The 17,781-nt window shown below is 47.6% G+C and overlaps 1 protein-coding gene across 1 annotated transcript; it reads left to right on the top strand.

Moving 5' to 3' along the window:
• The first annotated feature begins 10,008 nt into the window (after nt 1-10,008).
• On the top strand, nt 10,009-17,358 carry LOC104558005 (cytochrome P450 4A5). The gene is made up of 12 exons (XM_062003468.1): nt 10,009-10,194; nt 10,996-11,137; nt 11,807-11,851; nt 12,509-12,636; nt 13,048-13,169; nt 13,264-13,415; nt 13,590-13,696; nt 14,444-14,634; nt 14,890-15,023; nt 15,486-15,550; nt 16,316-16,398; nt 17,168-17,358. The coding sequence occupies exons 1-12, from the start codon at nt 10,009-10,011 to the stop codon at nt 17,334-17,336; spliced, it is 1,524 nt and encodes a 507-aa protein (XP_061859452.1). The 3' UTR covers nt 17,337-17,358.
• The last annotated feature ends 423 nt before the right edge of the window (nt 17,359-17,781 follow it).

Raw genomic sequence — 17,781 nt, 5'->3', positions numbered from 1 at the left:
ACTATTTCCTTGTGAGGTGATGGAGCCCTGGCACAGGCTGCCCAGAAGGGTTGTGGTGGCTCCTTCCCTGGAGGTCTTCAGGACCCACCTGGACATGTTCCTATGTGACCTGATCTAGGTGACCCTGCTTCTGCAGGGGGGTTGGACTGGATGATCTCTAAAGGTCCCTTCCAACCCCTACCATTCTGTGATTCTATGAACAGGCCAGACTTCAACTCAAACCAATTATGATTTTCTGGGCTCAAAAGGAGAAGACTTAAAATACCATTTCTCTTTTCAAGCTTCATGTTCCCTTGAAAAGCAAGACTTTGCAGAGGCACAGCCTTCCAGGAAGAAAAATACTTTCTTAAGAAAAAAAACCCAGAAACTTGTTGAACCCAGTACTACAATCCAAATGGTGATGCTACTCCCTTTCTCTGTAATTAATTCCACCAAAAGAACAAGTTTGGGCTCCTCAGCTCAAGAGGGACAGGGAACTGCTGGAGAGAGGCCAGCGCAGGGCCACCAAGATGATCAGGGGACTGGAGCATCTTCCTTGTGAGGAAAGGCTGCGGGAACTGGGGCTGTTTAGTCTGGGAAGGGAAGACTGAGAGGGGATCTCATCAACACTTATAAGTATTTAAAAGGTGTTTCTGAAGAGGAGGGGGAGACAATTTTTTCTGTAGTGCCCAGTGACAGGACTGGGGTTTATGGACATGAGCTGGAACACAAAAAGTTCCACTTAAACACAAGGAGAAACTTGTTTGGTGCTGAGGTGAGGGAGCCCTGGCCCAGGCTGCACAGGGAAGGTGTGGAAGCTCCTTCTCTGGAGGTTTCCAAACTCACCTGGACACATTTCTGTGTTGAACTGGGTGATCTCTAAAAGTCCCTTCCAAGATCTACCACTCTATGATTCTATGAAATCTGAACTTACAATTACATTTTGCAGACACATTTAAGCCATGTGTAAAGTCAGTCCTTGCTGAACAGCAGCTCCATCAAGACACAGTCTTAGCAGTTGCCCTTGTTTATATACATAAGCATCAGGATTCTAGAGGGTAAAACGAAAGTAAGATTTCTCAATAAATGTGCTTCTCTATGTGCTTTTTTGTCTCTATTCCCTGCCCTTCAGCAATGTTTGCTTTCTGCCTATGTCCAGGGAAATGGAATCCCAGCTCAGTTTCTTTTTGCTTCCGAGTAAACCTCATTTATATCAACCTGAGCCAGCTCCTCTCAAAGTAGGAAGAGATACAGCAGTGGCTTTGCAGGGGATGCTCACCATGGCTGCCTGGGTGAACACCACCCCCAGCTGCCTGTCCCCTCTTCAGACACAAGGTGCAGCTCCTCTCAAGTTGAAATCAGAGACATCCCTGCAATGGAGAGAGACAGAGTATGCTTATTGAAACACAAAACATTGTAAAACCATGAGAGGGTGGTGGTAGGATACAAAATTATCTTGATAAACTGAAAAAAAAGTGCTGAATTGAATGGGATGTGGGTCCACAAGCACAAGCAGAAAGCACAAGAGCAGGCACAGGTGTTGCACAAAACCAAGGGAGGAAATGACTGCTGGGCAATAATGTCTCTGAAAGGTATTTTGTAGAGGCTGACAAAGGGCATTTGAGTCAATGATATCCTGCAGTTGCAATCAAAGCAAAATATCATACTCTGAGACATAAATACAAACATTTATCAAAACATTTTCACTTGCATCTCCCTTGATTAGATGAAATGAGCCAGTGTCCTTCAGCCCAGTTGGAAGATTTAAGTACAAAGGCAACTGCATTTACTCCAATATGTACTTTGCCTACGTATTCTGAAGTGTAAAATGAGAAAATCTCTAATCAAAATAGTTGAAGTCACTGACATACTTCCATCTTTATATCAGACCCAATTTTCTTTTAAAGATAAGATTAGAAAAAACCTGCCATCTAAAAGGGTGTGGATGACCCTTGCCATGCAAATATAAAAAGATCAGAGCAAGAACATCTAATGAGCACAAGGCTGAAATCATGGTGAAACCTCTGAAAGGGAGTGTGTAAAAGGTGATCAGAACAGGGCAACTTGGCATAAGAGCCCTGATGTAAAAAAATGGTAGCTGCTAAATTGCATTCAGGTAGATGCAGATTCCATAGCTTAAAGGTTTCATACAGAATGGTAGGGGTTGGAAGGGATCTTTAGAGATCATCTAGTCCAACCCCCCTGCAGAAGCAGGTCCACATAGATCAGGTCACACAGGAATGTGTCCAAGAGGGTTTGGAAACATCCAGAGAAGGAGTTTCCACACCTTCCCTGGGCAGCCTGTGCCAGGGCTCCCTCACCTCAACAGCAAACAAGTTTCTCCTTGTGTTTAAGTGGAACTTTTTGTGTTCCAGCTTCTTTCCATTATCCCTTGTCCTGTCACTAGATAAACAGAAGTGGTGCCCCAGACTCCTGACATCCACCATTTAGATATTTGTAAGTATTAATGAGCTCCCCCCTCAGTCTCCTCTTCTCCAGACTAAACAGCCCCAGTTCCCGCAGCCTTTCCTCGTATGAAAGATGTTCCAGTCCCCTGATCATCTTGGTGGCCCTGTGCTGGACTCTCTCCAGCACTTCCCTGTCCCTCTTGAGCTGAGGAGCCCAGAACTGGACACAGGACTCCAGATGGGCAGAGTAGAGGGGGAGAAGAACCTCCCTTAACCTGCTGCCCACACTCTTCTTGATGCATCCCCAGCCGTCATTGGCCTTGGCCACAAGGGCACATTGCTGGCTCATATTTAGTTTATTATCAATTAGCACTCCCAGGTCTCTCTGCAGAGCTGCTCTTCAGCAGTTCATCCCCCAGCCTGTACTGGTGCAGGGGGTTGTTCCTTCCCAGATCCAGGACTCTGCACTTATGCTTGTTGAACCTCATGAGGTTCCTCTCTGCCCAACTCTCAAGCCAGTCGAGATCCCACTGAATGGCAGCACAGCCTCTGGGGAATCAGCCCCTGCTCCCAGTTTGGTGTCATCAGGGAACTTGCTGAGGGTACACTCTGTCCCCTCATCCAGGTCATTGATGAAGGTGCTGAACAAGACTGGCCCCAGACCTGATCCCTGTGGAACTCCACTGGCCACAGGCTACAGCCTGTTTCCTAAGCCCTAACATAGGTTGCATGGGGAATCTGCTTTTTTGGAAGATTTATGAGAATAACGTTGACAACACACTGATATTTTAGTTGCTGTTGGGCACTGCTTACACTAAGTTAAGGACTTTTCAGCTTCTCATGCTGCCTCTGCCAGCAAGTAGGCTGGGGGCACAAGACTTTAGGAGGTGACACAGCTAGGCTAGATGACCCAAACTGGCCAAAGGTATATTCCATACCATATGATGTCATGCACATTATATAAACAAGGCAAAACTGGCTGGGAGGCCACTGCTCATGAGCACTGGTCAGTGAGTGGTGAGCAATTGTTTTCTATTGGCATCACTCATCTTTCTTGGCTTTTCTTTAGCTCTCCTTTTGATAGTTTCCTTTTAATCACAAATTATTAGTAGTAATGATAATTTTTTACTAATGACCATCATTAGCTAATTAGCATTATCAGCATTGTCATTATTGTTGCTCAAACTGTTCTTACCTCAACCCACCAGTTTTCTTACTTTACCCTCTGACTCTCTCCCCCATCCTACTGTAGGAGAGTGATACCCTGGGCCAACAGTTTGTCATATTTGGACAAAATGCCATTCTTTGAGTGAACTTTGCTCATTATAATCTCATTATAATACCAAAGCACACCTCCATCCCAAAAGCTCCCCATCTCCAAGGTGTGACCACCCCTCACTGAGCATGTGCTCTGATTTTTTCTTAATCTATAGCTTTACAAGCAAAGTGATGGAATTTTATACCACTCATAATAAAGGTCTGCATGACCAGAGTCACTCCAACTTCACCCTGAAGACAGAAAGTATTATAAAAATGGCTTAAGAAAGGGGCACTGTCAGGGAAGATATCCCTGTGGATAAGTCAGGGAAGTCTCTGTCACAGATTGCCTCTGACTCCTGGGATCAGTCAACAGGCTCTTTTACCTCGTTACCTTTGGGTAAGATCCAGATTATACTGAGTGCATCCTTGGAAGACTTAGGAATCTCTATACAGAGCCTCTCTCTTCTGATTTCATGTGCTGTGTTATTCATCATCTCAATATTTGCACATGCTTTTTTTCACAGGCAGTGTGCTGTCACCAGCAATCCATAATAACCTGTGTAATGTTGCTTCAATAAACTGCATTACTCATTAAGCTGGACATAAATCTTCTCACTGGGTGCTGCCATGCTCTCTCAGTCTGGCCCTGTGAGCCCGTGGAGTGTGACTAAGCTGAGCGTGCAGTGTGTTTTCAGTGCCCTGTAACCAGGACAGTTCATAGAAGTTCAATACTACTGGGCTGATAGTGCCAAACTGGATATCCCTCAGAAAATAAACCGTGACCTCAGCCCTCCTGACAGCTGAGAACAAGCTGGAATGCAAAGAGGTTTCTTTTCTGCCGAATGTTTTTACCCTTTAACACAACACAGGGTACCAGTGATCTGGTTTTTGGGAGCAGACTGAATCGGGGGTAGAGGAAAGGCTGCACTGCTGCTCTCCCAACTGCATTGTCCAACATGGGGATGTTCCTGTCTTGGGATAGAAAAGCCAGGCTGCTCTTGCCTTCATCCTGTTCAGTTATTATCCCCAAAGTGACTTTTAGGTTTCACTAAAAATCTGCCTCTTTGTATCTGAAGAGGAAAAGGAAAGGTGCTCCACAGCATTCCCTTTCTCCTCTCTGGCTTGTGCTTGTGGCTTCTCTGCACAGGAAAGGAGCAGAGCCCGGTGCCCTCTGCAGTCCCATACCCAAACCCAGCACTGGGTCTGCTCACAAACATCTCCTTGGTGCTAACACTCTCTGAGACCGGGAGCTAGACTCACACTGTTCCAAATAACAGCGTGCATGGCAGCCCAGCTCCCAGTCTCATGGGCCAGGCCAGCCAGCATCCTGCATCCTGCACAGTCCCACATCCCACACCTTCCACAGCTGCACTGCTTCCGAACAGGAGAGCTGGAGTGAGGTTGCCACAGGCCTACTGGGGCAACTGTGTCCCAGTGCCAGAGAGAGACAGGTCTTTCCAGGATGTAGTTTCTGAGAGTGCCTCCTCCCTCAGTTACCTTTCCCCTCCTAGATATTAAAAACATGGTAGTAATGAAAAAGATCACATGGGATGTAGAACTCAGAGCAATAAAGACAGTCAAGGTCGAGATGTAGAGAGGTTACCTCATTCTTTAATCCTTCTCTACTTTCTGCAGAAAGGGTAATTGCAAAAATGATAAGCTGGCCTTGTACTGCTTGATTCAGACCTTCAGATAACTAATGCAACAAGAGCTCACGAGAAGGGCTGCGTGGGGTGCAATGGGGTAAGCCTTTGCTTTGGTTAAAAAGATCCTGGATTTTTCTCAGAGCTACAGCTTAGACACTCAATAACAGCAGAGCAAAGAAGCCATCTATTCACACAGGCATTCCATTCCCTGCAGACACTGTTGTAACAGCTGTACAGCCACACCTCAGTCATGAAAAGGGTCCCCATCCATTGCAGTCTGGTGATGGTACTTTCTAGCACATTGCCAAGCACAAGGGGAGCAGCAGAACCAGCTCACTCACCCCACTGGGGAATGTGGTCCCTGCACAGGGCACACGCTGCTCTCCAGGCAAACCCATTATCAGATGGTACCAGCAATTTCCATCTAACCCCTCCTGGGATTGTTTCACTGGAAGCAGCCTGTAAATTAAATAAGTATTACAACATATTTGTAAGACAGCTGCATTAAATGCTTCCAGATATAAATCCATCCTCAAGGCATGTGTGGTCAGATGGGATCCAGGCAGCTCACATTGCTCTGCAACACTTGCTGGGCTCTTGCTGTGATTTCCTCATACATCATGTGTTTGAAAGCTTGAAAGGTTATTAATTTTTGTTTTGGCATTAGAGCTACAAGTCATCTGTCAGCACTGAGTGCTGCAGGAACACACAAGGACAGATGGGCCTGGACTCTTCTCCCTATCCGAATAAACACAGGCACAACAGGGGAAAGCAGCTGCTGCAAGGTCACACTCCGGGGCAAAGTGCTGATTTCCCACCTAAATTTCACCTGCTCAGCACCCAGTTCTGCAAGGAATGCCAACAGCACGAGTTAAATCAGTGAAGAAGGCCCTCTCCTTCTGTTGAGGTGTCTAAACTAAGTGGAGTAATTCCCAGGATCCTGAAAGCAGCTTCCACAGGTGATGTGTCCATGGTTGTGGTACCAGATGGGAATGCCTGGGTGGTTTTTCATCACGTTTATGGTCTGACCTGCCTTGGTACATCCTGCCACCGTGTGGACATCCACAGCATTGAGCCAACCATGCAGAAGGTCTTGGCAAATATTTAACGGCCTTGCAAGGTCCTTTGACACCCAACTGTGGTTTTGCCAGCCTCAGGCATCCAGAAGGTCAAGCAAAGCCTTCTGTTCACCCTTCCAACATCTCTGGCTGTCAGGAGACCCTTTGTCATGGTGAGATCTTCTTCCAGAGGCTCTGTAGTTAAGTCAGAACACCTGGGAGGATCAGTGCTATAGGTTCTCCTGATGCTAAGCAGACTGTTTGTGGCCTTGTCCCAATTGCTTACAATGACTACTGCTATTCCCTTTTGCTTTTCTCCACTTGTGGCTCTGTGGCTACTATCCTGTTTGCACTTCCATGGTCTCTCTCCTGTAAAAATGCTTGTCTTCCCCAGGCTGTGCTAAAGAGTGTTGTGACAAATGTTCATGGCCCTTCTTGCCATGAGATTTCTGAAAGATGAGAAAAGCATTTCTGTTCCATCCACCAGTGAAACAGAAAGTGCACAGGCTGGAGGCTGGGTTAAGCACTCAGTTTTGCTATCAGCCCAGCTCAGATTCTTGCTCTAAATTCCCATAAGTGTGGGGTTAGCCACTCTGTCCCCTGTGTTCCCTCCCTATCAACTCTTGATTTTCAAGACAACCCATATGTCCTTGGCACCACATTCAAGAGTTGTTACTGATTATTAAACAACTATCAGAGAGTCAGACAGGTAAAAGTTCACCCTGCTCAGAAATCCATGGTCAAAGCTGTTGTCCATGAACTTTGTCACTAGTGACAATTTCTGTGTTGTTATACACGTTTCACCTGAGGCCATGCCAGCAACTACACCTGTCTGACCTTTCCACCAGTGGGTCTTGGAGGATTTCTGAGTTATTTTATGGGTGATTACTGAAAGGTGCTGGATGGATCCAGATCTGACAGTCTGGTAATTAGGTAGGTGCCACAGGACAGCCTGAAACAGCTCCATGGGTACTGACCACAGCCTCAACTCCCACCTCTTTCTGTTTTCCTTACATGGACTTTGTAAGGCACCCAACTACAAAACATTGCTGTGTTTAGGAGCATACTGTAGATCCTTCCTTGCAGGTCTTCAAGATCCACCTGGACATGTTCCTGTGTGACCTGATCTAGGTGACCCTGCTTCTGCAGGGGGGTTGGACCAGATGATCTCTAAAGGTCCCTTCCAATCCCTACCATCCTGTGACTCTATGACCTTCACATGAGGTACCTACAGTTGCAATCCCACCTTCCAAAATCCTCAGCCTCATGGGTCTCCCCTTTCCCCTCCTATCCTTAGTCATGGGCAAGGCTAGTGCTTTATGAATTGTTTCCTAGAAGAGGCATCTCTGAAAGAGCCCAAAGACCATTTTAGAGATGGTTGAAAGGAAAAAAAAAGCCTGGAGGAGAGAGAGCCTGGAGGAGAGATGGGCAATTAGATCTCTTGTTGCATACAGCACTTGAGCCTAACTTTGGGGTTAATCCCAAGCTTCATGGAAGACCCGTCCAAACTTTCCTTGTGACCTCATCTGATAACAAGAGAAAGCACATGGTAACGGTGTTCTCCCCACACCTTTCACCTGCCCAGCCTGTTTAAGTCAGACCCACATTTCAAAGGGAGCTTACAGAGCCACAGATCTGACTCAGACAGCCCAAAAATGGGTCCTGTGTTCATTCTTCCCCCCACTCCTCAGATAGGCAGGAAGCATCCCAACCAAGTGCAACCTGGATACTTCCCAGCCAACTGGCCAGTTGACCCACCAGGCTGCACAGCCTCCTCTCCTGATGGTGCTGCAGGACAGGTGGAGGATATATAGGAAGATCTAGAGGAACTAGATGTATCTACTGCACCTTCCATGGCTGTGAGGTCCCTGGAGACAAGTGTTTCTGCTCAGGAGTGTGAAGTTGTCACAGCAGATTGAGTCCCTCTTGCTCTGGTTACAGCCAAAGCCACTCCTAAGAAAAGCCTAACCTGGCAGAGTGCAGCCTTCTGCCTCCTGAAAAATAGACTTTAACTATCCTCTGAACTTTTACACAGACTCAGCTGGCTTGGCATAACAATGGACACTTGAGTTTCATTAAGATGGCCAAGTGTGTGAAAAGGCAAGGCTGTGCTGTGCCTGCCAGGGGTGTTCTCCAAGGCAACGCAAGGAGACACGGTGTACTCTTTAAAGTTTAATACTGTTGGCAGATGTGGCTATAATGATTTACCAGGCTCTCTCTGGGCCAAAGCATATCAGCAATTGATGGGGATAAAACAGGATGACAAATGTCAATCAAGAATAGAACTCCTTCCTCTTCTTTACAATCTGATGAACCAGAGATATAGTTTTAACGTAAGTTACAAGAGTCTAGTTCAGGGGACAGACAAATTGAGGAGCTGAAAAATGTGCTAGGACAGGGCTCAAGCAGCCAAAGCACCTAAACCTGGGGAGATATGAGTTCTTCAGCTGTTGCCAGTGACTCTTTCCAATGCACCTTCCTGCCATGCTAACAAAAGCCCAGTGCCGTGCAGACAGCTGTAGTGTTGGCTGGGTCACCTTCCCTCAGCTGAGGAACTTAGGCAATCACTAGATCTAGGGAAGTGATGAAGAAACTTAGTGTCACAGACAATGCTGGCAGACTAACAAAAGGTTAGTTGCACACCAGGAACAAGCTAAAAGTAGGTCATTGAGTTGATGCCTTTCAAGAGAAAAGAGTGTTTCTAGACCAATCTTCTACTATCTGCATGCAGAAGCAATGGACAGACCCCCCCCTCTTCAGCCCAAACTTTAGCAGGCATCTGGACATGTATGGTAGGAGCTGGCTGTTAGCCAGCTGACATGTCCATTGCCTTTTGTGCCTTGAGTATTCACCATAGAAGGTATCTCAATATTATTGTTTTTGTCTCATCTTATGGAGAAATCTCCATGCTGACAACTTAAAGCTGCAAACCCAGGAGCTCTGGAAACAAGAGCCTGGAGCTGGAGGCCACAGTTAGAAACTACTGCTACCAACACATCATGGCTGAGCATTTGTAGACTGTCACCACTTGAGGACTAGGTGATGATGCAGATGACAGAGACCATGTACTGCACCAGCTACTGTCAACAGGGGGATCAATGGTCAGCCTGAAAATCCACAGCTCAGCTTCCAAGAGGAGGCAGAAGCAGTGGGATACAGTCAAACATCCCTCTAAGGGACGTGAAGGTGGAGCAGATGAATGACTTCTAGACCTGAATTTGGCTGAGGGCAACATGGAGCTCTGCTAGAGCCCAAGCTTGGCTGCCTCTTACCTTCTCTCTCCTATGGCTTTGTCCACCTGGGCATGAATGACTGTGAGTGCTTTCACTTGTTTCTTGGGTGTACAGGACTTCAAAGAAAGTAGCAAATATGCAGAGGCTGGTTGTTAACTAAACTACCTCCCTTCACAGGTTGCTAGAAGAAGGTCAAAGGGTGAGTGAGGGCAATAAGCAGTTGGGCTGCCAGCCAGGCTGATGTATTGTTTAACATGACATTCCTGCTGCTAAAAATTGCTGACAGTAGTGCTTCACCAGGCTTAGTCCCAGCAGAGCAGGAGGGAGAGGACTTTTATCTGTGCCTAGCTTCTGGTTAGGCACAGAAGGAGAAGAGAAGCAGGCAGGAGAAGGCAGCATCAGGTATCCTGGACACAGGGCCAGCATGGTGTCTCTGCTGGACAACATAGCCAGACCTTCTGCTATCATCTTGCAGTTGTCTGTGGTGCTTGGTGTCATCTTCGTGCTGCTGAAGGTGGCCCAGTTCTACCAGAAGAGGAAGAAACTCATCAAAGCTCTGGAGGCATTCCCTGGTCCTCCAAAACACTGGCTCTATGGCCACAATCACCTGGTAAGAGGGGAATTGGGCTCAGTCAGGGTGGGTTTGCCCCACTAACTGTGGAAGATGTGAGTCAGGATGTGAGGGGGCACTGAGTGGGGTGTGCATGTCCCATGCTCCTGCTTCTTACTACAGAAGAGGACCTCGTTGTACAGAGAGTCCCAAGACTTTTGCAGAGCAGGCAGAAAGAGTGATACGAGATGGACATCATTTTGGTGAAGAATAGAGCTGTGTTGTTTGGGATCACATGCTTAAATATGGAGTTAGGTGATTTCTGGGGCATTCATAAAGGTACTTAAATATGGGAAAACTTAAAATGTCTCTCCTCTGCACTAAATCTTCTACCAATAAGAGTCTCTCCCCCAGCACCCACTGAAGAAGAAATGGTCACAAAAACAGGGAACTTCATTACAGACATTTTTCTCCTTCTGTAGTGCAGATGTTTTTTGGTTTCATGTTGCATACCTGCCTTGCACTGCTGAATTTAGAGAACAGGGCTGTAACAGCCTTGTTCCCCCTGGCCTGTTGACCAGTCATCCTGGCATTGCCCCTGCCAACTGTACCTCCTGAGTACAATACCAAGCCACTCCAAGCCCAGGCCATCCTAATGTGGCTCTACTGTAGCTGACCCCAGCTAGGAACTCTCCCTGGAGCTGCCTTGTGCAGCCCAGGCAGCTTTGCCACCTGTACAGGGTCCCTTAAGTCCTGCACCTCCTCCACCTACAGCTTGCATATGCTTTCCATAAGAGGGCAAGTTTAGCCTCTGCTCTCTTTCCCTGCCTGAATTCAGCTCCTGCTTAACTGTCGTTGCAGATAACTGCTGAAAAAATGTTGTATCAAATACAGTCATGGGGAGAAGAATACCCCTATGCCTTTCACAGATGGCATGGACCAGTCATGCCTTCTCTAATAATCCACCATCCTGAATATGCCAAAGTCATACTTGCCCAAACAGGTAAGCCTTTACATCTGGTTTTGAGAAGTCATGTCCTTGACGCTTCTCTACTGAGAACATAATGGGAAACTTGCCTGGAGTCATCTCTCCTGCTACTTTCCCTCACAGCTATTGCAATTCCTCCTTTGCTCCCCTTCACAAACTTCCAGCCCAGCCCAGGTTTCATGGAGCAGTTTGTATTCTCATGCAAAACAGTGATCACGTGCTGTTCCCGTTCTCTGTTTCCATTATCACGTGTCTCACTGCTTCTATGGCATCTACACCCACAATATCTGTGCTTACTCATAACCCCAGTAATGTAGGTGAGCTGTCATGGCAATGACTCTCAGAAGACATCAAAAGTCTTGTCCTCTGCCCCTTTCTGTGGAGCTTGATGCCTGTGGATGCTACACACATGGGCATCCCCAGTAACTCCCATTCATTGTTCTCAACTTTGAGATTTGCCATGACCATTTCTTTCCCACACACACTCCTCATCACACTTTTCTCTGTTTTTCTCAAGCCCACTGAGTTCATATTTAAACTCTACCTTTTACATGTTGAAATGAGGCTGATTCTACACTGTGATCTCGAGGAGGAACTGTAATGCCAATTTATGCTGAGTTTCCCTTTTGCTCTGCTGAATTCATTAGCCATTCACACTGTCTTGGCATCTATGTTGTTTTACAGACCGCAAGCCCAAAATACCTTACAGATTCTTAGCTCCCTGGATTGGTAAGTCATCCTCTTCCATTATCTCTTTCACTTTTCAGCAGCTTCTCATCTTCCTTTATTTTGCTTGCTTCCATTCTCAATCCAGAGCTTGCAAATGAGAGGGTTTCTGTGAGTGTGAGCATTAGTACTGGTGGTGCCCACCTAGTCGTGGAGCACATTGGGTGGCTTTGCCTTGGGTCATGCAGCCTGACCTTCACAAAGCAACCTTCTGTTAGCTCAGGGAATGCTGCCATGGATAACTGGGTGAGACACCACGGACAGGAGGGTCCAGGGGAGGACAGCTTTGAGGTAGACCTCCAGAGTCCTTCTAGCAACTGTCAGTGTGTGCTGCAAAAGGCACCCAAGTATTTCATTTAGGGAAGAAAAACTCTTATGAGAGAGCAATTCCTGTGCCTCTGCAATCATGAGTTTGGTTTCAGGGTACATGAGGTGTGCATGGCTGGCTGCAGTGAAGGACACGAGGGTGTTTCTCCTCCATCCAAAGAGTGTTGCTGTGAACAGCCTCAGAGAGGCTGCAGAAAAGGTTCCAGCACCACCTCTTCCTCCCCTCAGATCCTGCACATTAACCTATGCTTGGCCAAAAGCAGTAGTAAGGTTGTCAAAGCTGTGATCAGAGTCTACAGCAGACAGTTGTACCTTTGCTGTTTGTGTCTCCAGGGCAGGGGCTGTTGATCTTGGAAGGACCCAAATGGTTCCAGCATCGGAAGATGCTCACCCCAGCCTTTCATTATGATGTGCTGAAATCTTATGTGACCCTGATGTCAGACTCAGTCAAAGTGATGCTGGTAAGAATTATAACTCCTGCTACTTTTACCTTTCAGCTGTGCACCAGTGAAAATAATCAGGTCTGAGAATGACTGAGATGGACTTAGATGGTTCCTAGAGTTTCACTGAGTAGTTTTGAAGTTCTGACATTGCTCCCCTCACCTTCCTCTGGCCACTCCACTTACTCTCTCTTTCATCTGCTTTCCAACAAAATCAGCCACTGATTTTGTCCTTTCCTAGCCCAGTGAAGGTAAACCTGGAAAAAAGAAACACACAGAAGAGTTTGATTAGATCCACAGCATACAGAGTGAACTCAAGCCTCTGCTTGCAGAAAAGGAAATAATTAGCAGTGTAGACCTGGGAAGGACAGGAAAATATGACCTGACTCTGGGTGGTAGCCTGTCCCTCCTTACCCCTGTCTCCACCACTAGGATAAGTGGGAAAAGAAAGCAGAGAGGAAATCAGTGGAGCTCTTTCAAGATATCAGCTTGATGACTCTAGACAGCATCATGAAATGTGCCTTCAGTTACAACAGCAACTGTCAGACTCAGAGGTCAGTGCCTGAACTTTCAAGTCCTGGGAAAACAAGCTCTCCTGTTTCCCCACTCTTGTTGCTAACACCAGCTTTAACCTTGGTCCCCTTACAGCAACTCAGACCATTACATCAGAGCTGTTTATGACCTGAGCTACCTCGTGAGCCACAGAATCCGGAATTTTTCTTTCACTGATATCTTCTATGACTGGACTCACAAAGGCCGTGAGTTTCAGGATGTCTGCAAACTGGCCCATGACCACACAGGTATTTCTTCTCCCCAGCCTTCTGGACCTCTCTCCCACTTTTATCTGAAGCAGCTTAGAGAGGGATTGCATTGACATCCACTGGCCAGAAGGTTACACATTAAACAGAGTCCAATCCAACAAGTACTGCTCCTGGCAGGACAGGACACATTTAACTGATGGTTCTTTTATGCAGATAAGGTAATAAAAGAAAGAAAGATGTTGCTCTCCAGTGAGAAGGAACTTGACAAGATCCAGAAGAAGAAACACCTAGATTTTCTGGACATTCTTCTTTGTACCAAGGTGAATGTTTGAAATAATCCTATCAAATGAGGAGCTCATCAGCCCTGGCTGGAGCTGGTGGTAACAGTTTCCTCACTCCAGACTTCCTAGCTCAGGGAAGGGTAGATTGAAAAAGAAGTACAAATGTGTGATTTGCAGTGACTGAGCATAAATAACTTGGGCAGACTTTCATCTTCCTTGTTCATTTTCATTAAGTACATTAATACTTTAAACTGAGCTGTTAGAAAAGATCCTTGGAAAGGTTACAAAGGGGGCAGCTTGGCTGTAATCCTCTCAAGATATTCTGTTCCTTACTTTCTGTAGTTTTACCTTCACAGACACCTTCATATACTTACAGAAGCTGCCATTTGGTATTCAGGGAGGAGATAAGCTCTATGCTCACCATCCTTCTGGAGCCACCACTTTCTTTCATCTTTCCAATCTGAAACAAAAGTTGTCCAAAACAAACTACTGAAAAGCATAACAGGGACCCTTAGTAGGGCATCAATAGGGTGCCCTTCTGAAGGGCTGGGATCTGCTATCCCACCAAAGCCCAGCTCAGCAGCTTTGTTGACTGCAAGCAGCAATCAGCAGGTTCTCACATGTATTGGATGTCTTTTGCACTGGCTCTACTTCCTGATGTAGAGGGAGATGCAAAAGACACCAAATCAGGCCCTACCTCATCAGCATCTGGGGCTGGTTTTATATCCCAAAGGAGCAAGCCAAATTAATGTGTGCTGCAGGCTGACATACTCTCCTCTTTGTCAGGATGCAAATGGAGTGGGGCTCTCTGATGAGGACCTGCGTGCTGAAGTGGACACCTTCATGTTTGAGGGTCATGATACCACAGCCAGTGGGATCTCCTGGCTCTTTTACTGCCTGGCATTACATCCAGAGCATCAGCAACGGTGCAGGGAGGAGATCCAAGGGATCATGGGAGACCGAGATACTGTTGAATGGTGAGCTAAGGCTTCTTATTGCTTTACTTTGAACTCCTTTCACTCATCCTGAGAAGAAAACTTCACTCATACTGCATCTGCACTGGGCCATTCTGCTTTTCACATAGTAATGTTGGCAGCAAAGGAAGGACTAGAAGAAGGAGAAACCCTAACAGGAGATGGGAAACACGGTGGTCCAGCCCATTCAATCCCCATTGCTTGTGTCCTCATTGCTGCCATGCAAACCAAGAGCCTGACCTCCTGGCTTGCTTTCAGGGAGGACCTGGGGAAGATGACTTACAGCACAATGTGCATCAAGGAGAGCATGCGCCTGTTCCCACCGGTTCCCTCCGTGTCCCGATACACCTCCAAACCCGTCACGTTTGCCGATGGACGCAGCTTGCCAGAAGGTTTGTGGAGTTTGTTCATCCTTCACAGTGCTGTCTGTAAGAAGTGGGGCATCCTCTGTAGAGCTGCTGTGTGGAGGGGCTGGTGGGAATTCCAGCTTCTTGTCTCTCTCCAGAGGGCCATACGGGGCCACCACGGCTCACCATCACAGCTCTCCTGAAAGGGTGGCTGGAGAGAGCCCAAGGACATGCACCGTGGGGTGTTCAAATAGCTCAGAGGGGACTTCCAGAGTGTTGGCCAAGACTAAAAGCTCATCCACTGGTGCCAAAATGGGGTCTAGCTCCGAGGCCATTGTTTCTTCCGTGTGAGAGTTTCAGGAGGTGACCTGCTTCAGCAGGCTGGGCATTGTACCTGCCAGATCTCCTTCAACAGCTCCTGCAGAGCCCAGAGAGGGAGAATGTCATACAAACACCTATCCTGGGTCTTCACTCTGAGATGTCACCAGCTTCTTCTTTCTTTTCCAGGCTGCCACATTTCACTGAGCATATTTGGTATTCACAGGAACCGGGATGTGTGGGAAGACCCCGAGGTAACGAGAAGGGCAAGATGATTTAGGTGGACCTGCTTTGGCTGGGGATTGGGCTAGATGAGCTCTAGAGGTCCCTTCTAACCCCTACCATTCTATGATTCCATGATCTCTGAGCCCAAGCACCCACTCCTCTTGAACAAGGCAGCCTGTGCCTCTCTGCCATGTTTAGGGCTTTGTTTTCCCTTCTTGTTCCAATGGTCCATATCTAAATGCAAAGTTCAATGAAGTTACCAAACACTCCAAAGTCTTTGAACAGAACAAAGTGCTGGGACAGGGTGTTGAATTGACTGTCTTCTTGCATGGTGATGGAGATACTCAGGCTGCTTTCAGCAGCCCTGGATAGTTAGGGCACTGAATGATATAAGACATTGCAAGCCCTCCAAACAATGTGTGATTCAAAGATGATGTCTTAGAGGCTTCAAGGAAAGAAATAGCTGGGAAACCTGAAGGAGGGTCAGCAGCTGCCCCTCCCCATTGGCTCTCTGGAGAGGCAGAGTCAGACACTTCTGACTTGATCATTGCTACCATGGATGAGAAAATGCCCTCAGGCGTCTTGTACACTGCAGTGGGTGATTTGGGTACTCCAAGGGGATGATCCACATGGTTATCAGTGTCCTCTTCTCATCCACATGGCTGGGCTTTGCAGAGGGATGAATGTGAGCTGCAGCTCCTCCACACTCAGCCCTACCCTGGGGACTAGGGGAGAAGCTGCTGCTGCTTGTGTCAGAGCCAACACTGACCAAAGGGCCTTTGTTGCTCCCACAGAAGTATGATCCCCTGAGGTTTTCTCCAGAGAACTCATCACAGAGGCATTCCCATGCTTTCCTGCCTTTCTCTGCTGGACCCAGGTAGGAGATCCTTCATCCCTCTTTCCCCATAGGCTGCCTTGTATAGGAGGCCTAGATCAGACCCAAGCTCCTGAAGTTAATCCTCCCTCAGAGCCCATGAGCCAGGCTGACTCAGCCAGCTCAAGCAGGCTTTCCATCCCAGGACCCCTAACACGCTCCAGAGTGTTTCTCACACTCCAGACTTTGGGGCTGTAGAGTTCCACACACTTTTCTTGTGAATTTGTGGAGCTATTTACATTTTTCTGTTGCCTGCAGTGAGAACATGGGCTCCTTTGTCTCAGGGTAAATACCCAGTGCAACTCAGAACCAAGTTGGGGCCACATCTCTGTGGTTCCCATGTGGTATCAATAGACAGATGCAGGATACTGAGGTCTCAGTAACTTACAAGAGGAGATACTGCACACAGAGTCAAAAATAACCTTTCTGAGTGCACACAGAGTCAAAAATAACCTTTCTGAGGTGTCTGGTTTTCAGCTGGATCTATGTAGCACTCTCTAGTGAAGAAATCTCCAATTCTCTTGATTTCTCTCTTTTTTTCCAATGCTTGGTAACAAACAACAGCACTACCCCACAGCAGAGCTGGGTGCATCCTTGTGTGGGCATGAGGGGGATCCCTAGATAAGCTGTGGCAGCATCCTTGCAGCAGCTGGAGCCCACCCCCCAGCACTTCAAAGCTGCCGCTTTGGGAAGTTTGTGCAGGGGCTGAGCCCAGCTCTGAGGTGGTCAAGGGTGAAAGCTGCAGTAGGAGTATTTCTCATCCTCTCCTCAGGAACTGCATTGGGCAACAGTTTGCCATGAATGAGATGAAGGTGGCTCTGGCCCTGACCCTGCTCCGCTTCGAGCTCTGTCCCAACGCCTCCAAGCCTCCCATGCTGCTACCACAGCTGATCCTCAGGTCTGGCAACGGGATCCACCTGTACTTGCAGAAGATTCACTGACCCTGTGACTGGGGTACCACAGTGGGGGACAAGTGCTTTCCCAAGGGCTACCCTCCACACCAAACAGGCCCACCCTGGCCACCTCAATCCTCCCCCCAGTTCACCTCCCTCCCTGCTGCCATCCAGGAGGGTCTGCTGAGCCCCCTCACATGCACCCTGAATCCAATAGGTCCAGATCCTGTCCTTGCATGAGGTGCAGCACTGCCAAGGGGATTGTGCAGCACGGCTTCACCCCCCTGGGCATCCTCCACGTCCTCTCTCCTCATCTCCCTCCTGCCCTCGCACGCTGCCTGGTGGCACTCCCATCACCTGCCTGCATCTTCTCAGCCCTGCCAGCTCTCTGCTCATGCATCAGTGACCGATGTGGGCATGGTTTGCATGGATGTATAAAGCTTGGACACTGCCTGAGCACAACACACCTCCCCTGCCTCCAGCCTGAGGGCAG

The sequence above is a fragment of the Colius striatus genome, chromosome 10, assembly GCF_028858725.1.
Source record: "Colius striatus isolate bColStr4 chromosome 10, bColStr4.1.hap1, whole genome shotgun sequence".
NCBI classification, from domain to species: Eukaryota; Metazoa; Chordata; class Aves; order Coliiformes; family Coliidae; genus Colius; species Colius striatus.
This window is presented reverse-complemented; position numbering and strand designations above follow the sequence as displayed.